Genomic DNA, 24,851 nt, shown 5'->3' with positions numbered 1-24,851 from the left:
TATTCTCACACAAGGAGCACTGCATGTGAAAGAGAGGGAAATCTCTTCAGCCTTCAAGGTGAGTTTTTAAAGTTATGAAGATTATGACAAATGCCCTGTGAATAGTAACCAAAAAAATCCACTTCAGTTTTGTATAATGTGCAGCTTCAGCTTGTAACATTTGCATCACGTCGCGCAGCATTGCCTTATATTAATGTAAAATGCTACGTTATCAACCAAAGCTAATGACAGCCTATGTTGCAGCAGCAGGCTAAGCTATGTTAGCTACGTTCTGTAGAGAAGAGAAAGGCTCAGGGATGTGATGGTTTGGGCTCTTGAATTAAATGTTTCATTTAATAATAAATGCACAGTTAATTGTGTCTGTGCCGTCTATAGCATTGTGAATTAGTTATTATTTGATGTATATCAAAAGTTCCAGTTGAGTAAAATACTTTTACAAGCTGTAGTCATGTTGTAATTGTTCTTTAAAAAAAAAAAAAAAAAAACTATATATATATATATATATTATTTATGGTGCCAAATCATAACATTAGTTATATCAACCAGAATTATTGAGTGCAGCCACAGTCTAAAGGTCAACTGGCAGCACTACTGTCAGTGTTCAGTTTTTTAGCAGTGAAAAGTACAGTATACTGTATGACTTACTTTATTCAGATTCTAATAATTCTATTCAAGATGAGGTCCTACCACAAGGCTCCAGACCATGCAGAAAGGGAGGGTGAGCATGTGGAGCATCACTCAACAAATCAGATGGCTACATAATGAGAGTGGTGAGTGTTCTTATAAAAGGGCCATTTCAGTAAAAGCGCAATAAGGAAAAAGATTGATGCTATGGCCAATAGTATTCTTAACTTGAAGGTACATTATATAACTTATTCAGAATTATAATGTTTCCTTTGGAGACATCTCTATCTTTGAAGGCTGAACGGGGGGGGGGCTTTTTTTCTAGATTAGAGCAATGGCCCCTCCATATGTCTGTGCATGTCCCTGGATTGGAGAGAGAGAGGCGAGAGGAGAAGGATTGCTTTGTGACCGGCGCGGAGAAATGCGCGTCCGGTATGAATGGCAACACGCGCGATCGGGCACGTATCTACAGTACGCTTTGCAGGAAGCTTACACACCCCGGTGTGTTTTTCCTGTAAGAAACAACATCAGCATGTTTGAATCACTGATCGATATTGGTGGTGTTTGGAAAGGATCAAGGAACAAGTAAACACTTGTTACATAATTTATTTTCTTGTTAGAGGTGAAACATTAACATATTGCAGCCTGCATGCCAATGTTCTTGTACGTTACTCGGGTATTGCCTTTTTTTTCACTGTATACTTATTCTCCACTAAATCTCAGAGGGAAATATTTAACTTTTTATTGCACTACATTTATGTGACACTAAAATTACTTTTTACATTAAAAAAACCCAGATATGATGCTGTACTAATACTACTTATCTACCCAGTAGCAGAGTTGGGACCAAGTCACTGTTTTGCAAGTCTCAATTAAATCTTAAGTTTTTGCACCAAAGTAAACATTTTTATTTTCACATTATTACTCTAAACAACAGAGTAATAATAAATTAAATTGACACAATAATTTATAAATAAACTTTCTGTGTGTGCATGTGTGTGAGAGAGAACACAACAGTTTACATTAAAACATTATAAACAAAAGCATAAACAGTTTCATTCACCCACAAGGTTGAACAATTCATGTTACTTAGAGGGTTAGGGTTAAGTAAGCCAGGTGGATAAGACAGTTTGTGATTGGTCCCCGCAGATTTGTAACAGAAGCAGGAGAGATAAACGTACAGGTTTCCAGCCTGAGCTGCAGAGAGAAATCAAATCACCGGCAGATTGGGCTGGGTTTACCCAGTCTATCTACTTGTGAATAAATGAATAAAAAGCAGTGTTTAAGTGGGCTTTAGTGTAAAGTGAGTGAATGTTTTCTTCCTTCAGATGAAGCCGACTCTGATATTACTGATGGAATCTACCTGGGTAAGACATACTCAATTAGTTTGTTTAATTAGTTTTGTTTAATATTGAAAAAAAAATCAAAACTGACTTGAAGTATTTAACCAAAGTGCTTTTACTGGATTAACCGTACTTATTACTCCATGAATTCATAACTATCATGTACACAGTATATATATATATATATATATATATATATATATATATATATATATATATATATATATATATATATATATATATATATATACTACACTTACTTACTTACTTACTTACTTATTTACTTACTTACTCACTCACTTACTTACTTACTTACTAACTTACTTACTTACTTACTTACTTACTTACTTACTAACTTACTTACTTACTTACTTACTAACTTACTTACTTACTTACTTACTTACTTACTTACTTACTCACTTACTTACTCACTCACTTACTTACTTACTTACTTACTCACTTACTTACTTACTTACTTACTTACTTACTTACTTACTTACTTACTCACTTACTTACTCACTCACTTACTTACTTACTTACTTACTTACTTACTTACTTACTTACTTACTTACTTACTTACTTACTCACTAACTTACTCACTAACTTACTAGCTAACTTCCTTTATATTAACACGGTATATTATCCGTATTTCTACGGACTTTGCTAACAGTGAAGGCGTTTGACGCTGTGTTTTAATCGATTGATTGATTTTTTTGACCAGCTGGTTTCCGGCGGAGTTTCCGTCTCTGGCAGAGAACGTCCTTCAGGAAGAGACGGCAGTCATGCACCTCGTGCTCGCCCAGCAGCGGCACCCTGTTCACTCCGTACGAGGAGGTGGCTCTGTACCAGCGCCCCCCGCAGGAGAACCACCGCCTCATCATCCTCGTCGGTCAATATCTCAGCCATCCTTTTGTCCCTAAACTCAGACAGTTTGTTCACCTTTCATTTTCCATTTCTCTACCATATCTACTGTGAATAATATATTTATAAATAATACATTTCATGCGTCCAGGTGCTGCGAAAGTTGGAGTTAACGAACTGAGGAAAAGACTCATCAAACTGAACCCTTCGACCTTCCAGGGACCCGTACCTCGTATGTGCAAATCTACCACGTCTAACATTCAAAGTGTCTCCACACTGGTTATAATACATTTTGTGTTTTACGTTGTGTGTCATAAAAGAGAGTATGGAAGCTAATATCTGACAATGTGATCCTAAAAAAGATCCTTTAAGTCTGAGAAACTTTCTCAAAATATTGACTCAATGACTATCTCAAAGTAATGAGTTATGACTTATATCTTGAGGTTTATTATTATTATTATTTTCAGATACTAAGTCATTGTTTTGAGGAACTTACTCTTTCGTTTAAAAGCATAATTCAGACAGAAGCGCCACTTTTAAGATTGAACGTATTTTCGTTTTCTGGTCAAATGGCCTTTTGAATGGGAGTGCTAGGGGCACTACTATGGTCGCGTCAAAATCAACATTTTTAAACCACTAAGAAGGCTCGACACAACATGAGATTTTGCTCCAAGTATCACCAGGGGCTCTACACATGAACTCGAGCATTGAGAACATTGTTTGTGTTCACAGAGTTTACTAAAAAGAGAGGTTTTGAACAACTCACTGTAGCTGTTGTTGTTTCCGGTCACTGCCATCTCGGCAGTCAGAAAGGGTCGATCTCCGAATGCGAATGAACGGACTCCATAGGAGGAAATGTCATTCTTATATGAGGCTCTTTTTTCAACTACAAGGTCAATATTGTTTTTCACTAACGACAAAACAACAAATTATCCGTGCATTTATATGGAACTAAGCTTTAGGAGCTCTCCATCTTTACTCTCCTCCTTATTACGTTGCATTCGGTAAACTTTATTATCCACAAGTAGGAAATTCATGTGGTTACCATTACACGCTCCATTGTTATACAGCCTACTGCATAACATTAAAAACATTAAAAGAAAGAAAAACAAGGACAGACCAAGCAGTAAGAACATTGACGAAACATGACAAGCATGTATGAATAAATAGAATAGTTGAGTGCTGATATATACAGTATGCTCATAGTTTAAAATGCCTAAAAGTTTTTAAGTCTATTGTTGTGCAGTCTAATTTCTGTAGGCACAAAAGACTTGCTGTACCTTGTAGTCCTAATTTTTCTTTGCAGGAGTCACTTGACCTGTTGCTTCTTAAGAAATTCTGATGAAGAGGGTGGGTTGAATCATTTAGAATTCAGTTTTTAGTGTTGTTTATTATCTGCTCTAGATTTTCCAACATTTTAGACATAGATATGGTGATAATAATGGTCCAAAATCATCAAATTGCATTTTTTCGTGGAAAAACCCTTAAACCCCCTGCTAAGTCGTCCACAAACCTAGGGGAAACACTTTATTTATTGATATATATATTATATATGCAGTATAAATTAGGGATGCACCGAATCCAGGATTAGGCTTCGGATTCGGCTGAATATTGGGCTTTTTGAGTTTGGTTTCTGCCGAACCTTAGAATTTTTTCCCACCGCACCAAACCGTACGCTTGCTTGTCGACGTAATGAAATAATAAAAAAATCATGACATGATTTGCAATGCCGATTAGTCTGGTGGTGGCGAGGACCCTAAACTATACACAACATCACCGCTGTTACAACATTTGGTACGAAACACTCGAAAGAATACAAGTTGTGCATGAAGGAATCTACAGACAGCAGCCAGAATGCAGCAACTTCAGGTTGGACAGTCACTGTTTACTTCATTCATGTGTTTACTGTGTTCATGGACTGAGGATGGGACGAGGATTCAGTATTCGGCAGAATCTTAACCAGGGGATTCGGTATTCAGCCGAACCCCAAAAATCTGGATTCGGTGCATCCCTAGTTTAAATACATAATCTGTACTCTGTGCTTAAAAAGAGGAATTTGCATGGCCGGGTTGGTTTAGTGGTAGAGCAGGCACACATGTACTTAGAGGTTTATGCCTCGACGCAGAGGTCCATTGACCTGTGACAATTTCCTGCATGTCTTCCCCCCTCTCTCTCCCCTTTCTCACTTAGCTGTCCTGTCAAATTAAAGGCGGAAAAGCCCAAAAAAGAAGAAAAAAAAAGAGGTGCTTGTGTTTCCATATCTGAGACTGACAACGAACAGTACTGAATCTGATGTTTGATATGACCAAGATAATCTCATTCATGTACGCATCAAATCGGCGGATAAATTCACACAAAGGATTCTGCAGACACAAACATGGCACTACACCATCCAGGCCTTTTAAGTAGTATTCTCAAAAACATCATTATGCTACCTGTGATCGTTTCATGCTTCCCTTCTTATAATTAACCCACAAGTGTGCAGTTCACAGAGGTGTACAATACGCTTTAAACAAAGACATTTTCACAGCATCAGAACACATACTAAACTTAGCAAGCAGGGATATTTGCTTAATAATTGCAAGGTTTTGATTGGCTGTCGCCCTGTTCCTCCAGACACCTCTCGTCTTGACAAGGTGCTGAAACGAGGACGGATGTGCATCATCGATGTTGAACCACATGTGAGTTTCATGATAACATGGATCAACTTTTTTCTTTCAGAGTAATAACTGTTGTCGGTGGTTTGTCCCTCTCCTCTAATCTCACCCACAGGACAGTTCTCCGTCCTCATATCTAAAACAGAGAAGGTAGCGGTTGCGGTTTTAAACACGTGGTTAATGTTGAGAAACGGTCCCAGTTCGGTTAGGTTTAGACACCAAAATACTGAGTTAATAAAAAGATGGAGGTTTGGGTTCAAATCTAGGGATGCACCGAATCCAGATTTTTGGGGTTCGGCTGAATACCGAATCCACTGGTTAAGATTCTGCTGAATCCTCGTCCCATCCTCAGTCCATGAACAGTAAACTCATTAATGAAGTAAACAGTGACTGTCCTTCCTTTGCCGTACCTGAAGTTGCTGCATTCTGGCTGCTGTCTGTAGATTCCTTCATGCACAACTCATATTCTTCCGGATGTTTCATACCAGATGTTGTAACAGCGGTGATGTTGTGTATAGTTTAGGGTCCTCGCCACCACCAGACTAATCAGCATTGCAGATTGAACATGTAGCTGGACTTGAATGGCCTTCTTTTGACTGAAAGTACTGACAAACTAAACTTTTCTGCTCACCAGTTCCATTTTCACTTTGAATGCTCCGCCTACGTAAAACCTTCCCGTAATCAACGGTGCTGTCATTACGGCCACCAGCGTAGCGCGCTTTGTGCAAGCGTAGGGTTCGGTTCGCTGGGAAAAAATTCTAAGGGTCGGCAGAAACCCAACCCCGTCAAAAAGCCCAATATTCAGCCGAATCTGAATCCTGGATTCGGTGCATGCCTGTTCAAATCAGACGTGACTTCACTTCCTGAAGGTTACCACGTGTCGCAGAATGTGACGTAGCTCCGTTTGTTCCGTACAGTTAAAACAACTTTCTGTTTCCTTGTCTTTTCAAACGGGACCTGAATCCCGGTCTTCTGGGTGAAAGTCCTGTCTTTGTTTACGTCCTTACGCGGGGTGTGACGCTCTTAATCTTCGTCACCTCTCTTCCTGCTTTGCTCCCATCATAACTATTGGACGGCGCTGCCACTATTAACCTAAATGTGGGTCAGAGTTGATGCTTGAACAAACTACCTATGGGAGCGTTTTTCCAGAAAGAACAGTCTCTGCTCTTCCTGAAGTGTGTGTGGAGTTTTTCTTCATCTGAATCAAGGCTTTTAAGACAGAGGTGGTCGTATGTTTTACAGATTTTAAAATTTGTAGCTTTTCCTTTCCTAAAAAAGCAACTCTGTGGTTTCTATCAAAGAAACAGTGCATTTTTTTAGATCATTTTTTGGGCATTTCTGCCTTTAATGGATAGGACAGCTAGATATGAAAGGGGAGAGAGAGGGGGAAGACATGCAGGAAATTGTCGCAGGTTGGACTCGAACCCCTGGACCTTCTGCGTTGAGGAATAAACCTCTATATATGTGCGCCTGCTCTACCAACTGAGCTAACCCGGCCACGGAAACAGTGCATTTATTAGGGACTATTTATTAGGGACTATTTATTAGGGACTATTTATTAGCTGCGGAGTAACACATTAATCCCAGATGTGTTGGTTTTGTTGTCAGAGCATCCAGTCGCTGCGGACGAAGAAGCTGAAGCCCTACGTGATCTTCATCAAAGCTCCGAGTCCGGACAGACTGAGACAAACCCGGAGAGACGCCCGAATCATCACCAAGTGCACCGTCAACAGAGCATTCACAGTAAGAGCTTTCCTTCAATAAGAACTCTCTGAACAGAGATTAAAAAACAATAGAGTTCAGACACCAAATGGTTTATTTCACATTTGAAATAGTTTCCGAATGAATGTCTTTTGCGCTGTGCTTTTCCCCCAAAGTACAAATATAACCAATTTACACAGATCTAAGAATCTACACGTGAGTTTTCATACATGTACGTGGACATTGATTAGGGTACGAAAGTGACTTTGATGAAAGCAGTGAGAAGGTTTTGGGCGACGCTCAGCTGGAGGTTTAAAGGTGCAGTATGAGTTCCTGCATGGTTTCAGGGCCATTTCATTTTTGTCTCAAATCATAGGCATCTCTCCTTGACCCGCTAGCTGCCTGGTCCCTGAACACACCGTGAAAAAGCCCGGTCTCGGGAGACAACACAGGGGTCGTAAACGTCAAAAAGACACTAGAGGCACAGGATAGGCACCAAAATACAACAAACCACGTTCCAACCAATCACAGACAAGATGGTTGGGGAGGGGGTGGGGGTTAGTGACAGTTAGTTAGTCATGACGGTTATGGAAACATGGGGGGAGGGGAGAGCTCGCTCTGTTTTGCAGGAACTCATAGTGCACCTTTAACTTTACATTCAAAGTGGAAATGAAGGAGCTTTAGTTGCATCATTTAGTGTAGTTGAAGAAACAGTTTATTGTGATGAACAGAAATACAGACACCCAATGGGTTTGTTGGCGCTTTTTTCGAGGTTTTTGACACATTTCGATGTCGTTTTGAAGCTTATTTTGATGTTTTTTAAGCTTTTTTGACGTTTTGAAGCTTTCTGCAAATTTGTGACAATTTTTTCTATTATTTTTTTTATGCTTTTTATGCTCTTTTTGTTTCTTTTGTCGCTTTTATATGATGTTTTTGTCTCTTTTTTCAAAGTTTTTTGCGTCTTTTTCCGACATCTTTGTCTTATTTGGACTGCCGGCACCAACCCGTTCTCACTCCGAACTCGTAAAATACGGACGTTTGGACGGTGGCTGTCAGCGTCTGAAGCGACGCAAAAATCGCCCCTCAGTGTGTTTTTAGAACGCACCAGGGAGAGCAGCAGCTACACGGCGTTTGAAGATGACGTAGCACTAAGAGCGACTACGGTAGCGAGTAGTATGAAAGGCCGAAAATCTGCATAGGGAGGTTGATTGGGGGGGTGGATAGGTCAAACAACACAGGACTTTCACTCAGACCGGGGGGTCGTGTCCCACGTTTCATAAACCCAACTGTCCCGTTCTTTTTCTTAAACTTAACTGTCCCGTTCTTCTTTTACTAAACCCAACTGTCCCATTCTTCGTTTTCTTAAACCCAACTGTCCCGTTCTTCTTTTACCTATGTAAACGTAAGCCCACGACGACCTTTTCCTTAACCTAACTGCATCAAAAGTGACGCCAATAGTCCATACCAAGCGCGTTTAGATAACACGCGTTTAGATATGACGTTAAAGGAGACTTTTAGCGTCAATAACAACGCAAAAGGCACCTGACCAAGCGTCCGTATTTTACGCGATGGGAGTTAGAATCTGTTGAGCATTCACCTAGAAGAGTCGTGAAGACTTGTGACTTTAACTCCTAATGAAAGCGCTGTCCCATGTTCCCCCGTCCTGCAGGAGGAAGACTTTGTGGAGCTGGAGGAGGCGTCCCTGCTGATGGAGGCCAAGTACAAACATCTGTTCGACAGCGTGCTGGTGAACGACGACCTGCAGGATGCCTGCATGCAGCTCTGCTCCGTCATCCAGGCGGCGCAGGACGAACCGCAGTGGATCCCCGTCGGCTGGAGCCAGACGGACGAGTAACGAGAGGAAGGAGAGGAAGGGAAGGAGAGGAAGGGAAGGAGAGAATAAGAAGGAGAGGAAGGAAAGGAGAGGAAGAGAAGGAGAGGATAAGTAGGAGAGGATAAGAAGGAGAGGAATGGAAGGAGAGGATAAGAAGGAGAGGAAGGGAAGGAGAGGAAAGGAAGGAGAGAATAAGAAGGAGAGGAAGGAAAGGAGAGGATAAGAAGAAGAGGAAGAGAAGGAGAGGATAAGTAGGAGAGGATAAAAAGGAGAGGAATGGAAGGAGAGGATAAGAAGGAGAGGAAGGGAAGGAGAGGAAGGGAAGGAGAGGAAAGGAAGGAGAGAATAAGAAGGAGAGGAAGGAAAGGAGAGGATAAGAAGAAGAGGAAGAGAAGGAGAGGATAAGTAGGAGAGGATAAGAAGGAGAGAAATGGAAGGAGAGGATAAGAAGGAGAGGAAGGGAAGGAGAGGAAGCGATGAGGATATCAACTCTACGAGTGAGAATAACGAGATAAAAGACGGAGATGTGTTGGAACAGGACAATATATTAATAACTAATAAAGGCTGACTGATCAAACTGTCTGTTGTCTCACGTTACCTCATCGCTACTGTTGAACGCTGCACTTTAAAGTTTATTTTAATGAAACTATTATATTATTATATTATACTATTTATGGACAGTATTTTTTACACGTAATATTTAATATATATATTTCTGACATTCTTCACAATGTGTACTTTTACTTTTGGTTATTTTAATGCTGACACTTATATTTTTAATCCATGATTTTCTCTAATAACTGAGTATTTCTAATCTGTGGTATTGGGTACTTTTACTTCTTTTTAATATAAACTTTATTATCTTATTTAATCTATTCATCAATGTCTTTATTTGTATTTTGGATTAGCATCTTAATCTTGTATTTATTGTAATTATTTAAGATTTTTAAGAAAAGGAATCAAATAGTCACAAATATATAATTCTTTGTCCCTTTACACCAGCGGTTCTCAAGCTTTTTTCAATAATGTTCCCCCTTTTGAACAGTGTTTTTAAGCCGTGTACCCCCTAACCAGCGTGAATAATTTTTGGTAGAAAAAAAAGTCTCCATAAAGAGGAAGAATACAGCGATGTCAGCGATAGATTTACTAAACATCAGCCTTGGACCTGGAAAACATTTATATGATGATGAAAAGAAGAGACAAAACCACCAAAAAAACACACAGTAGAAAGAAAAAGAGAAAGAAGGAAGTAAGGCAAGAATAGGTCGAAAATAGTAATAAACTTCGAGAAAAAAAAAAACAGTATAAAGAAGGAAGGCAACACTAGGACGACAAAAGTGACAAAAAATTCAAATAAGCGACAAACTTTGAGAAAAGAGACAAAAACTTCAAAGAAAAAAAGACAGTAGAAAATAGTAAGGAAGAAAGGTAAGAATAGGTCAAAACAAACGACAATAACCTTCCAAAAATGGTGAAAAACTTCAAAAACAGAGACAAAAACTTTGAAAAAAGTGATTTACTTGAAAAAAAAAAAAAAAAAAAAGTAACTACACCCTTGGAACTGAAAAATATTTTGCAAAAAATGTCACGTACCCCCTGCAGTCCTCTAGAGTACCCCTAGGGGGACACGTACCCTTGCAGTCCTCCAGAGTACCCCTAGGGGGACACGTACCCTTGCAGTCCTCCAGAGTACCCCTAGGGGGACACGTACCCCCTGCAGTCCTCCAGAGTACCCCTAGGGGGACACGTACCCCCTGCAGTCCTCCAGAGTACCCCTAGGGGGACACATACCCTTGCAGTCCTCCAGAGTACCCCTAGGGGGACACGTACCCTTGCAGTCCTCCAGAGTACCCCTAGGGGGACACGGACCCCCTGCAGTCCTCCAGAGTACCCCTAGGGGGACACGGACCCCCTGTAGTCCCCCAGAGTACCCCTAGGGGGACACGTACCCCCATTTGAGAAACACTGCTTTAAGGCGAGACACGGCAGGCAAAAACATCGTTTTTTTTTCACTGGTCAATTTTGAGATTTTGGGCTATTTGGCTTCAATAACATGTCTTCTTTCAGACTTGTGGTGAAATAAAGTCCGAAATACACATTTAGGTCTTTATTTTACTCCACTTTGTCTGTTTGCGTCGGTAGATTTCACCTAAATTCAACAAAAGTTGGCGTTCTAAATCATCGCGCTGCTCCGCGATCGCTGTCTGCACCCTGTCGTCACATATACCGTTGGAAAGCTCTCTTTCTCCTCTACAATGCTGTCGGATCCAAATATGGTCATTTCCTTTTTATCAGCAACCAATCGTGAAAGTAAAAGGGGGGATTTAACTCAAAATGCGCAATCTCATTGGCTGATGCCAATTTCTGACAACGTGATTCGTTCAGAATGGTCACGTGACGCGCTCTGACATTTCCGCGGTAGCTCAAAATGTTGAAAGAAATGCGTCGAAAACGGCCGAAAATCACGTCAGAGAAGACGAAAACAGTTGTCATTAGCAAGAAGAGACAAGGGATTACAAACTAAGACAACAGATGATGAAATGCCTTCACATAGTACGTCGATGTTTAAACTATCGTTCAGAAAACAGGAGTGTTCAGACAGCGGAGGTAATCAGACTCTCTCTCTCTCTCTCTCATACAGTTTTGTATAATATAATTAGCCTACTATATAATAGGCTACTAAACAGATCTGTAATGTTGGGATCCTAAGTGGTGTGAGGCCCTCAGGCTGTAGCAGGCAGATCCATATGTAGCTGTCAGTGGAGCTGCTGTCACCTCTCCTAGGAGAACTACCAGCTTCTCTTCTGGTCTTAACTTTTTTTGGCTATTTTTCCAAGGTGTAATTCTCTTAGTGAAGATAGTTTTTCCCCGTGGAGGAGGAAGTGTATCTCTGTCTGACCCAGCTGGTGGTCACTGAGCCTGTATTTAGTCAGGATCCGCCTCTTCTTCGTATCTCTGACAGTGTGAAGATAATCTGTCAAATAATAATTTAGTCTACTTTGTTTGCTTTCTCCAATGTTCTAAATATTGGTCTTTTGAATGAGTCATAATTAGTTTTGTTCTGTTGTGTTATGAACCAGTGCTGAATGGAGCCTGGTTAGTTATCTTCACCATCAGCTGTCTGAGGGGACTGGTTCTGGTTAGTTATCTTCACCATCAGCTGACTGAGAGGACTGGTTCTGGTTAGTTATCTTCACCATCAGCTGACTGAGGGGACTGGTTCTGGTTAGTTATCTTCACCATCAGCTGACTGAGAGGACTGGTTCTGGTTAGTTATCTTCACCATCAGCTGACTGAGGGGACTGGTTCTGGTTAGTTATCTTCACCATCAGCTGACTGAGAGGACTGGTTCTGGTTAGTTATCTTCACCATCAGCTGACTGAGAGGACTGGTTCTGGTTAGTTATCTTCACCATCAGCTGACTGAGAGGACTGGTTCTGGTTAGTTATCTTCACCATCAGCTGACTGAGAGGACTGGTTCTGGTTAGTTATCTTCACCATCAGCTGATTGAGAGGACTGGTTCTGGTTAGTTATCTTCACCATCAGCTGACTGAGAGGACTGGTTCTGGTTAGTTATCTTCACCATCAGCTGACTGAGGGGACTGTTTCTGGTTAGTTATCTTCACCATCAGCTGACTGAGGGGACTGGTTCTGGTTAGTTATCTTCACCATCAGCTGATTGAGAGGACTGGTTCTGGTTAGTTATCTTCACCATCAGCTGACTGAGAGGACTGGTTCTGGTTAGTTATCTTCACCATCAGCTGACTGAGGGGACTGGTTCTGGTTAGTTATCTTCACCATCAGCTGATTGAGGGGACTGGTTCTGGTTAGTTATCTTCACCATCAGCTGACTGAGGGGACTGGTTCTGGTTAGTTATCTTCACCATCAGCTGACTGAGGGGACTGTTTTGTGGGAAAAGTAAGCTGGAGGCAGCAGCAAGTATGGCCATCTCCACCTTGATGAAGGTGCCTCTGCCATGCTTTCTGTTACGGAGAAGTTGTGGCTTCAGAGCACATGTGACGGTCAATTCAATGAGAGAAACTGATATGCTCAGGATCTCGAAAGCTGAGGCACTTAGTAGTATTCTGAAGATATTTACAGAGGGATTTGTTAATAAATCATTCCTGCCCTGATTTATGTGACATTTTAAGCAAAAAAACATGGCAAAAGTCGATTTTTTAGGGCTATGGGCAGTATATTTTGATTTCCTAGGTAATGAAAGCAGATATCCTGAAATCCCTCTGTAATTTTGTTTTCATCTTGTGTGTAAACAAAATGAAAAAAGAATTTTGCACCTGGCTTTATCATATGTTCAGATCTATCTACCGAAAATATATGCAAAATCGCACATATTTAATGAGAAAATGCATAATTTGCATAATTAAACATACACATTTCAAAAACTTGTAATACATTTTTTTTATATACTTGTGTAAGTAATCAACTGAGGAAGTTTCATGGAGATATCTATTATTTTAAAATTTTAGCCTATTCACCTGTAGTGTCTCGCCTTAAAGAAAACGAGAGTCAGTAAGTCAGGACCAGACACTGTTTGTGACAATATGTCTTTTATTTTTTAATGCTTATTGATTATAAAGTGAAGGAAAACAGATGAATAAAGAAACCAGAAACTCCTCTTGTATCACAGAACGTTCTAACAACATTTGGATTTTATTTTCTATTTGGACATTTTTGAAGAGAAGATCATCACCACTCATGTCTGGTAGGTGGATGTTGTTACCTTTGGACAGAGCTGACAGACAATATTCACTAAACTAAAATGGAAAAGATGTCAGAGTATTTGAATGTTTTCTGTATTTCATTTTGTGTTATTTACTAGATTAAAAGTCCAATAACTGATTATGTTTTTGTCCAGCTCAGAGAGTCAGTTTCCTTCTAATGTTAAAACTCAAACGTGAACCGTTTCCTAACTCTTCAGATAATAAACAAGTGAGAGTGAGTCTGTCAGCAGAGAGCTGTTTCTGTCTGCAGAACAAACTGAAAGAGGATCAATGATAGAGATTATAGATGAGCTGTAGTGAGATCATGATGGAGGGAGGCCTCACAGGTTCTTGGAGCACAAGAAAGGAGATATTATGTTGCACGGCGCGTTGTTCCATTTGTCTGTAGAGAGAGTTTCCAGAGTTTTAATGTCTAACTTTTTATCTTTCAGACTGCAAAATATGACCACCTGCTATAAGTTTAAAGATCATTGTTGCATCATCATGTTTATTTAAAAGACAAGATGTTTTATATGTTGTTGTTTTTTACCGCGATAATTCATCTCAAGACAGTGCTCGACTCCGCCGGCGTTGTCAGGCTGCCCCGGAGACCAGTGTTTGTAGTCGAATGTGGATCCATCAGACCACATCCACTCACCCTCCTGGAGGAGAGAGATTGGTTCAAAGTTAAAGTAAAATCAAAAGAGGATCCTCCTTTTTCTGTTGTTTTATTTAGAGTAATTTTCCTCTTTCTGTTCTTTATTTCTTTCATCAAATTTCATTTTCTCGATAGCTCGAGACACGAGTGATAGAGTACGGATTGGGCCGCATTTTTCTGTCCAAGCCCGGCCCGCGTCTAACTAGCAGTAACTGAACCCGACCTGAGCCTGACACAGTTAAAATCTAATGTTTTTCTCATACTAATGACACATGTACATTTATTTGTGTGGAAAGCCCGTTTTTATTAAAGTGCTCATATTAGGCTTATTATTATATTATTTTTGGCATTTTCCCTTTCCTTTATTGTGTTATATATCATTTTGTGCACATTATAGGTTTAGAAAGTGAAAAAGCCCAAAGTCCACCCCAAAGGGACTTACCATCTCCAACAGAAAACACTGTTCACAAACTGCTCCAAACAGCTCTATTGTAGTCCAGCCTTTACTTCAGAGACAAACGTGGTCACTTTGGAACACACGTTATAATGCTCACCTAGCTGCTAGCATGGCACGCCCTCATACTCTGCTTCTGACTGGCTAGTAGTCCTTACCTAGATACTGTCGGGGCACGCCCTCATACTCTACTTCTGACTGGCTAGTAGTCCTTACCTAGATACTGTCGGGGCACGCCCTCATACTCTACTTCTGACTGGCTAGTAGTCCTTACCTAGCTACTGAGCATGTGCGACTGCCAACAAAGATGTTCCAGCAGTGAGAGGTCTCACTCTGTAGCTAAAACAGAGACCTGAACACAGGGTGAAAAGAGGAGCTGCAGCAATGTGCAGTACAACTAAAATATGGTGTTTTTAGATAATTAAACCATGTAAAACTATTCTGATATAACCTCTAAATACAATTATGAACCTGAAAATGAGCATGTTAAGCAACTGTAGGAAGACATTCGGAAATGTCAACAGATGAGCGCAATAACACACACGGGGCAACAGCTGTTTAATTTAAAATATTCAATGTGTTAACCTTTGCTGCTTGCTCCGATTCTGACCATGGTCAGAAAACCGGGGGAGACTTGTTACCTCCAGGGCCGACGTTATATAACGTCGGCGTTAAAATCCCATTTCTGGTGACACGATGAATGAACTTGGCTTTCAGTCTGGAGTTCATCTCGGACACCGTACACACTGTGTAAAATACTCCAACCACCAACTCTGCTCTGGTCTCATCTACACGTCTGCTTCCTCTTTCTCTATCTCTCTTCTGCCCACTTTACACACACACACACACACACACACACACACACACACACACACACACACACTGAGCTCTCTTAAAGGAGCCACAGCACCATTTTACAACAAATGCCTTATCATGCTGATGTGAACATCATTTCTAAATATCTGTCCGAACCTGGCTGGGGTCAGGTAGCCATCCTCTAACGAGTCACATTACTTCCTGTGATGATAAAAGTCTCACCTGCACTGAGTCAAAGCCTCCCATCCAGGTCTTTTTGTTTTCACCGGTCACTTTCCTAATGTAGTCTCTGAGGAATACATGTTCCTCTTCTGAGTGGACTGAGGCCAGATTCCCACCATCAGACTTGCAGAAGTTCTAATGGAGACAATATAATAAGTTAAAAACATTTAAGAATAAAACATAAACCTAATCACAATTTTAACAGATGTAATCTCAGGACATCTCATTTATATACTGACATACCTTTGGACAATGCAAGACTTTTACTGTAACAAAGTATTAATACTTTTAGAGACTGTCCTCCCCCAAAAAACAGTCCCATAAGTTGTTTGTTCAAGCAGCAATTAGGACTCATATTTAGGTTTATAGTGGCGGCGCCCTCTAATGGCCATAGTAGTTATGACAGTAGTTATGGAAAAAAAAAAAAATCACTTTACGATTAATTTTTTGCTCCTGTCATAACTACTACAGCCACTAGAGGACACCGCCACTAGAAATCTAAATATAGGTCAGGACAGTCTTGATAAAACTGCTGTACCTCTGCATCGGTCCAACTCTTTCCCTGGAAGTTGAAGCTGAAACAGCGAGAGCCGAACTGAGTCCATCCAGGAGGGCAGGAACCTTCAACACAATGTTGGAATAAAGAGAAAGTTAGATTGTTGTTGTGTAGCAGTTTGTATTGTTTGTTGTGTGTGTGTGTGTGTGTGTGTGTGTGTGTGTGTGTGTGTGTGTGTGTGTGTGTGTGTGTGTGTGTGTGTCTCCTCCCATTGTGCCGGCCGGCAGCAGACTGCGCTGAGTGAAGCATGTGAAGTTGATCCACCTCTGCCTGTCCGTAACAAGCTGGCTTTTGTTTTTAAACTTCTATGAAGCAGTGTTGCATGTCTTCTGTTTGTATTATTTATAAATTAGATAGATAATGTTGCTACAAGCTCCTCCCATCCTTCCTTCAGAAACCTTACAAAAAATGTTTCTCCCTAATCCCTATCAGGACGAAAGATATCTTTCCCCGTGATGCAATCAGTCAAGAGCAGATGTACGGGAAGTTAACATCTGGGTGTACATCCAGGGACAGCGAGGTCAATGGCCTTATGTGGTACCTAATGTTAAACGCGTGATGTACTGATATGGACTCCATCCTCCCAAATGTATAAATGAGTTGCATGCTAGAGAATGTCTTCAGTTCCTCTGCAGAGTAACTCAGGTCTTTGGTTGAATTAAGATCTTATGATTTGCAACATCTTGGTCTCCCTGAAAATTCCTCGATTAGTAAAATCAAGAAGTTGAAAAATCCACAACAAACCAACATGGAGAAGAGAGGAAGGAGGCACACACACACACACACACACACACACACACACACTCACACACACACACACACACACACACACACACACACACACACACACACAACAAAAAATACAAACACTGTATGAACAAACAAGTCAAATACAATCAGAGCAACGAGTCAGAGATACTGTACTGACCTGGGCAGGAGGTTTGTCCATGGCACTGTGATCACAAAAAGACGTATTAAACACGAGCAGTCTAATTACAGGACTACTCAACTCAACTTTATTTATATAGCACCTTTGATACAACATGCAGCCCAAAGTGCTTCACAGAACAAACTTATCTAATGTTTCAGCTTACAGTTTGCACTCAGCCTACATTAAAACTAGTAACATTATTTAATAACTGTCTCATAATCTTACAGGTTAGGAAACCACTGCATTATTCTCCATGTGCAACACATAGAGTTGTTTTTTAAATTAATAGTTGCATAGTTTTTACTTACAGATGGAGCCAACAGTCCGATGGACAAACAGAGCAACAAAGCAAACGGAAAGCCTGATGCCATCTGTGGAAAGATGTTAAACAAAGTCAACATACTGCAGACAAGGACATAAATGCAGACAATTAATGACTGTGATCAGTGAGACATATATATATATATATATATATATATATATATATATATATATATATATATATATATATATTAAATAATATAAATATGGTTTAATATTTAGATTAATTATAATAATTATAATGATTTATATATATATAATTATATGAAGTGTTCTCAAAATATAAAATGCCCTCTTGATGAAATTGTGATAATAAATTGAAATATAATTACCTTTGCTGAGGTGATGAGTGGCTGACACAGAGAAGAACAAGCTGATGACTGTCAGTAAAGGAAGATATTCCCTCTTTATATAGTTTATCAAAGCACCACAAGAGAGTACGTCTACGCCTGCATGACCCTTCTAGTTACGCCCCTCTATTCCAGTTGAGAGAGACCCTTATCAGGCCACGTGGCATCTGAAAATCTTGATACCTAAAAAACAGGTTTAAATCAATGATCACCATGGTGATGCTTAGAAAGGCTCAAGGAACAAGTAAACACTTGTTACATAAATTATGTTCCAGTTAGAGGTGAAACATTAACAAATTGCAGCCTACATGCCAATGTCCTTGTACTTTAATCAAGTATTGCCTTTTTTCAATGAATACTTCTACTCCACCAAAACTCAGAGGGAAATATTGTACTTTTTACTGCACTACATTTATGTGACACAGTTACTTTTTACACAATAAAACGATATGTACTTATACTACTAATCTACACAGTAGTATACAAAGTATCTAACTAAATTGACTCCACGTTACTAAACTACAACATTAAAATGCTCTTACTTGATAGAGAAAATATATTCTATAATAATATAATACTGTGAAAAGAGCTATTGTGCATATTGATTATGATGATGACTTTTGATTTGAAGAATATTTTCCTAATACTTTTACTTGAGCAACATTCTGACCAGGTTATGTACCACAGTCATTTAAAGTAGCTGTGATAACACCTCTGCTTAAAAAAACACTCTTGATCCAGAGGTCAACTTCAGACCTATATCTTATCTCCCCTTTCTCTCTCTGATCCTTGAGAAGGTACTCGCTAATCAGTTAATTTATACATAACAATAGTTTATAGATTTTCAGACACAATTTACAGAACATCATAGCACAAAGACGGCACTGGTGAAAATTACAAATGACCTAACTGTTTCAGACAAAGGACTTGTCTCCGTACTTGTCTTATTAGATCTTAGTGCTGCATTCGGCACTATTGACTATCACATCCGATTACATTAATATAAAGACTGAAACATTTAATTGGCAATAAAACAACCACACCAAGCTGATTTAAAGCTATAGTGTGTAGTTTCTGTCTCCTCCATGAGAAATTCTAAGTAATGACAACAACACTGTTGGCGCGTCCACATGATACAAGTCTTCCCCGTGCACCCCTAACAGTGAAAACACACCAGGCGCGTAAGCGGCGCGTAAGTGGCGCATATAGCTGTGTAGCACAGCTATTTTTATGTCAGCGCCCATGTTATCCAATCTGCCCTTAATGCCGGATGCGGAGTGGCCATGTCGGCCTGCGCTACAGCGATCGTTTCAGCGTCACCTCTATATTTTGCGGGAGATGCTGTGTCAAGCCAGGTAGTAATCACGTACAGGAAGACCACAGTTAAGCTGGATGCTTTACAAAATAAAACAGATTTCAAAATAAAACACACAGGTTCATGGTGATTTTGGCTGTCTTGACTTCTCAAAGTGAGACGCGATCAGGCCAGGGACATGCACAAGTACGGGCTATTGTTGCCTGGGCAACTGCCCATTTGCCCTGATTGGCTTAGCTGCCCCTCTGGTGAAAGAGCCTAAATAAACTTTTCTTTCTTTATTTTTATTTTTTTTTTGCTGTGGTGGCTGCATTATTGCGATAATACACCAATCATTACTAAAGTTAAATCAAATTAAATCGCTATATCATCCAATCTTGCCCTCAGCGATGCCCTCTGCCCCCAGTCACGTGACTTTGTTTATATTCTCACACAAGGAGCACTGCATGTGAAAGAGAGGGAAATCTCTTCAGCCTTCAAGGTGAGTTTTTAAAGTTATGGAGATTATGACAAATGCCCTGTGAATAGTAACCAAAAAAATCCACTTCAGTTTTGAATAATCTGCAGCTTCAGCTTGTAACATTTGCATCACGTCGCGCAGCATTGCCTTATATTAATGTAAAATGCTACATTATCAACCAAAGCTAATGACAGCCTATGTTGCAGCAGCAGGCTAAGCTATGTTAGCTACGTTCTGTAGAGAAGAGAAAGGCTCAGGGATGTGATGGTTTGGGCTCTTGAATGTCTTGGGTAATAACTCATTAAAACAAATGTTTCATTTAATAATAAATGCACAGTTAATTGTGTCTGTGCCGTCTATAGCATTGTGAATTAGTTATTATTTGATGTATATCAAAAGTTCCAGTTGAGTAAAATACTTTTACAAGCTGTAGTCACATAATGAGAGTGGTGAGTGTTCCTATGAAAGGGCCATGTCAGTAAAAGTGCGATAAGGAAAAAGATTGATGCTATGGCCAATAGTATTCTTAACTAAAAGGTACATTATATAACTTATTCAGAATTATAATGTTTCCTTTGGAGACATCGCTATCTTTGAAAGCTCTATCTTTTTTCCAGATTAGAGCAATGGCCCCTCCATATGTCTGTGCACGTCCCTGGATTGGAGAGAGAGAGAGAGAGACCGACAGACGGACAGAGAGAGTGACACACACACAGCCACATATCTACAATTACCACGGTTTCCCCCCCTCATCCTGTCTCTTAATATCGGAGAGAGAGAGAGGTGAGAGGAGAATGATTGCTTTGTGACCGGCGCGGAGAAATGCGCGTCCGGTATGAATGGCAACACGCGCGATCAGGCACGTATCTACAGTACGCTTTGCAGGAGGCTTACACACCCCGGTGTGTTTTTCCTGTAAGAAACAACATCAGCATGTTTGAATTACTGATCGATATTGGTGGTGTTTGGAAAGGATCAAGGAACAAGTAAACACTTGTTACACAATTTATTTTCTAGTTAGAGGTGAAACATTAACATATTGCAGCCTGCATGCCAATGTTCTTGTACGTTACTCGGGTATTGCCTTTTTTTTCACTGTATACTTATTCTCCACTAAATCTCAGAGGGAAATATTTTACTTTTTATTGCACTACATTTATGTGACACTAAAATTACTTTTTACATTAAAAAAACCCAGATATGATGCTGTACTAATACTACTTATCTACCCAGTAGCAGAGTTGGGACCAAGTCACTGTTTTGCAAGTCTCAATTAAATCTTAAGTTTTTGCACCAAAGTAAACATTTTTATTTTCACATTATTACTCTAAACAACAGAGTAATAATAAATTAAATTGACACAATAATTTATAAATAAACTTTCTGTGTGTGCATGTGTGTGAGAGAGAACACAACAGTTTACATTAAAACATTATAAACAAAAGCATAAACAGTTTCATTCACCCACAAGGTTGCACAATTCATGTTACTTAGAGTTAAAGCAACACTAAAGAACTTTTCCCACTTGTTACAGAGAGCGTTGGGAATCTGGACAAAAAAGTCGCTAACACGATGGCTTAAGTTGCAAAACATGAAGGTGCTTTTATTTACAACAAAAAAAACAGTGGTGAAACAGCGTAGGACGTCCACAGCAAAAAAAAACAAACAAAAAAAATATCTTTTTACACAAGGTTTCCACTAGCAAAATTCACATCACCTGTCTGGATTGTCATCACCCTCTGACTGACCCCCCCCCCCCATGCTTAGGTGGCCAGAGGCTTATATATGTTAAGCCCCTCCTACTAGACCAACCAACTCTTAATTGTTTCAATTATCCCTCACTTATGTTACCATTTACAGATTTAGAATTTCACTGCTAGTTTCTACAATAAACAAATAACAGACATCATTTTCCACTCATCTTACTTTAGAAAACACAGAAACTTGCACACATTTTCAACTAGAAAATCTACCCTCACCTATGACCCAGATACATGGTATCTTCCACCATCAGCGCACCTGTGTGTGATTGCTGTAGGCCCTATATGACGTAGCACTTTGCCTCAGCTCTGGTTCAGACCCAGGGACTGGAGAGGAGAAAGAGTTCGAAATCATGGTTAAGTAAGTTTGTTGAAAAATAGAAATGACTGAAATGAATAAACTGAACTGACTAAACTAAACCAATGTAATGTGGTATTTTTGGTAACAGATTTACTGAATGATATGTATAAAAGTGTGACTGCAAATTAATTGTCCGAGTTCTTGGTGACCTGAGTAGGTTTACCATGTGCCATCCAAAAGTGACAGGGCCTTTGTCACATTACCACCCTCCTCTCCTGCAGCAAGGATGTTTGGCAGTCTAGACAGGTAGTCTGCTGTGATGTTTTCCTTGCCTGCCTTGTGCCGCACAAAGAATTTGAAAGGTTGCAGTTCTAGGTACCACCTTGTCACCCTGGCATTGCGGTCCTTCATTGTCTGGATCCAGGTCAGGGCTCTGTGGTCAGTTTGGAGGTCAAACTCCCTCCCAAGAAGGTAGTACCTGAGGCTGTCCAACGCCCACTTGATTGCCAGACACTCCTTCTCAATTGTGGAGTACCGGGTTTCACGAGGTAGAAGTTTCCTGCTCAGATACAACACTGGTCGTTCTTCACCTGGTTCTCATTGAGCCAGCACTGCACCGATGCCCACTCCCGAGGCGTCCACCTGCACAAGGAAGCGGCGTTCAAAGTCAGGGCTCTGCAACACCGGAGAGGAACACAATTTCCCCTTCAGAGCCTGGAAAGCATTTTCACACTCCTCGTTCCATTCCACTGGATTACGGGCCAACTTGCAGGTGAGATTGGTCAGTGGAGTTGCCAGAGTGGCAAACTGAGGAATGAACCTTCGATACCAGCCCACTAGGCCAAGGAAAGACCTGACCTGAGTTTTGGTTTGGGGCCTTGGGCTGTTCCGGATGGCCTCAACTTTGTCCACCTGAGGCCGGACTTCGCCTCTCCCCAATTGATACCCCAGGTAATGAGTCTCCTGCTTGGCCCACTCACATTTCTGTAGGTTAAGGGTAAGACCTGCCGCATTTATTGCACCAAGGACTCTGCGAATGTGCTCCAGATGCTCCTCCCAGGTCATGCTGAAGACTACCACATCATCCAGATAGGCGGCACTGCAGTCCTCACAACCTCGAAGCACCTTGTCCATAAGCCTCTGGAAAGTACTTGGGGATATGGATAGATGATAAGCTTTCCTTCAATGAACATATTACTGCTTTAGTTAAGAAACTTAAAGTCAAGCTCGGCTTCTATTACAGAAACAAATCTTGCTTTACTTTTAGTGCTAAGAAGAAACTTGTGGAAGCTACTTTTCTGCCTGTAATTGATTATGGAGATATATTGTACATGCATGCTGCATTTTCCATCCTGCGTCATGTTGATTCAGTTTACCATGCATCACTACGATTTATAACAAATACAAAGTCCCTTACCCATCACTGCATTCTTTATGATTTAGTTGGTTGGACATCACTTAAAATTCGTAGACAACAGCACTGGTATATCTTTATTTATAAAGCTATACTTGGCAAATTTCCACTGTACCTCTGTAACCTCCTCTCTGTTTGCTCTGGTACCTATCAGCTACGCTCCTCAAAGTGGTTGCTTTTTAAGGTGCCACGAGTTACAACCGAATTGGGAAAAACTGCTTTTTCTTATTTAGCACCTTGGGGGTGGAATAATCTACAAAAAGAGCTAAAGTTAGAAACCCTTATGTCCATAAATGAATTTAAAACTACTGTAAAGAGTGTTGTGATGGAGACATGTTCTTGTTTTTCTTAAGAGTCTCATTGTGTTTTTATATTTTTATTTTTAACATTTTGTACTTCTTTTATTGTGAAAATGTAATTTGGTGTTTGTTATGTATGCATTTGTGTGATTTGGCTGCTACCTTGGCCAGGTCTCTCTTGTAAAGGAGATTCTGAATCTCAATGGGACCTCCTGGTTAAATAAAGGTATTAAAAAAAAAAAAAAAAAAAAAAAGTTGCAGGAGCACCATGTAAACCAAAAGGCATCACCGTGAACTGAAAAAGACCTAGAGGGGTCCTAAATGCAGTGAGGGGCCGGGACTGGCTCTCCAGGGGGACCTGCCAATACCCCTTGCAGAGGTCTAATGTGGTGATGTAGTTGGCCCGCCCAATCCTCTCCAGCAGGTCCTCTATCCGGGGCATTGGGTAGGCGTCGAAAAACGAGATGGCATTTAGTTTCCGAAAGTCAATGCAAATGCGAAGTGATCCATCTTTCTTGGGCACAATGACAATTGGGCTACTGCACTCACTTTCAGATGGCTCTATGACTCCCAGTTTCAACATCAAGCGGATGTCCTCCTTCAATGCTTCCACCAACCGTTCTGGTACCCGGTAGCATGCCTGCCGTACTGGAGTGTGATCCGGTTTGACCCGAATGACATGCTGCAACACATCTGTGTGGCCTGGTTTCTGTGTGAACAACTGAGGACATGTGTTGAATACAACTTGTAATTCAACTGGCTTCTTACCATCCAGATGAGAGAGGTCCACATTGGCGGACTGTTTCCAGGCCTCCACTACGCCGTCAGAGTCATCTTCCTCAATCACCTGGCGGGCCAGCAGTGAGGTGATGGACGGAGGGCTGCATCTTTCCTCCCAGGCTTTCAAAAGGTTCACATGATACGTCTGCTTATTTTTCCCCTTCTCTGGATGCAGGATCTCATATGTTGTAGGCCCCATCTTCCTTAAAACATTAAACGCCCTGCCACTTGGTCAGCAGCTTGCTGGACGAAGAGGGCAGAAGCAACAATACCTTTTGACCTGGTTTGAACTCACGTTTGCGTGCCTTCTGGTCATACCACAGTTTCTGGGTCCTCTGGGCCTCCAGGAGGTTGTGTCTCGCCTCCTCCTGGTACCGCTCCAACCTGTCCCTCATCTGGAGGACATATTGCACAACACCTTGCCCCTCATCAGTTTGAGCAGTCACTTTCTCCTCCCAGTTCTGTTTCAGC

General features: G+C 40.7%; 2 protein-coding genes and 1 long non-coding RNA gene across 5 annotated transcripts in view; 2 read left to right on the top strand and 1 right to left on the bottom strand.

The window, feature by feature from the left end:
- The window catches only part of LOC116046593 (MAGUK p55 subfamily member 4-like), a 50,390-nt gene extending 41,292 nt beyond the window's left edge, over positions 1–9,098 (top strand). The window contains exons 19-21 of one of the 2 annotated variants that reach the window (XM_031294984.2): positions 5,465–5,509; positions 7,094–7,228; positions 8,856–9,098. In XM_031294984.2, coding sequence (XP_031150844.1) covers positions 5,465–5,509; positions 7,094–7,228; positions 8,856–9,041 — 366 coding nt within the window. In that variant the 3' untranslated portion in view covers positions 9,042–9,098. The remainder of the gene's footprint in view (positions 1–5,464; positions 5,510–7,093; positions 7,229–8,855) is intronic. The other variant, XM_031294986.2, reaches the window with a different exon arrangement.
- On the top strand, positions 1,906–5,456 carry LOC116046608. The gene is made up of 4 exons (XR_004104178.2): positions 1,906–1,991; positions 2,689–2,856; positions 2,980–3,060; positions 5,445–5,456. It is a non-coding gene; the product is annotated as an uncharacterized LOC116046608 (long non-coding RNA).
- Positions 9,099–13,654: 4,556 nt separating the features above from the next.
- On the bottom strand, positions 13,655–18,172 carry LOC116046603 (galactose-specific lectin nattectin-like). 2 transcript variants are annotated; one of them, XM_031295006.2, is made up of 7 exons: positions 18,034–18,172; positions 17,689–17,751; positions 17,378–17,402; positions 16,432–16,514; positions 15,894–16,028; positions 14,294–14,405; positions 13,655–14,146 (listed from the first exon to the last, which is right to left on the bottom strand). In XM_031295006.2, exons 2-7 carry the CDS (start codon positions 17,749–17,751, stop codon positions 14,085–14,087), a joined length of 480 nt encoding a protein of 159 aa, XP_031150866.1. In that variant the 5' UTR covers positions 18,034–18,172; the 3' UTR covers positions 13,655–14,084. The 2 variants fall into 2 exon arrangements, with proteins under 2 accessions (XP_031150866.1, XP_031150865.1); XM_031295005.2 differs by having other exon boundaries at positions 17,689–17,782; positions 18,034–18,139.
- Positions 18,173–24,851: the final 6,679 nt, after the last annotated feature.

The sequence above is a fragment of the Sander lucioperca genome, chromosome 8, assembly GCF_008315115.2.
Source record: "Sander lucioperca isolate FBNREF2018 chromosome 8, SLUC_FBN_1.2, whole genome shotgun sequence".
NCBI lineage: Eukaryota > Metazoa > Chordata > Actinopteri > Perciformes > Percidae > Sander > Sander lucioperca.
Note: the sequence above shows the minus strand (reverse complement) of the source record. Positions and strands in the feature narration are given on the sequence as shown.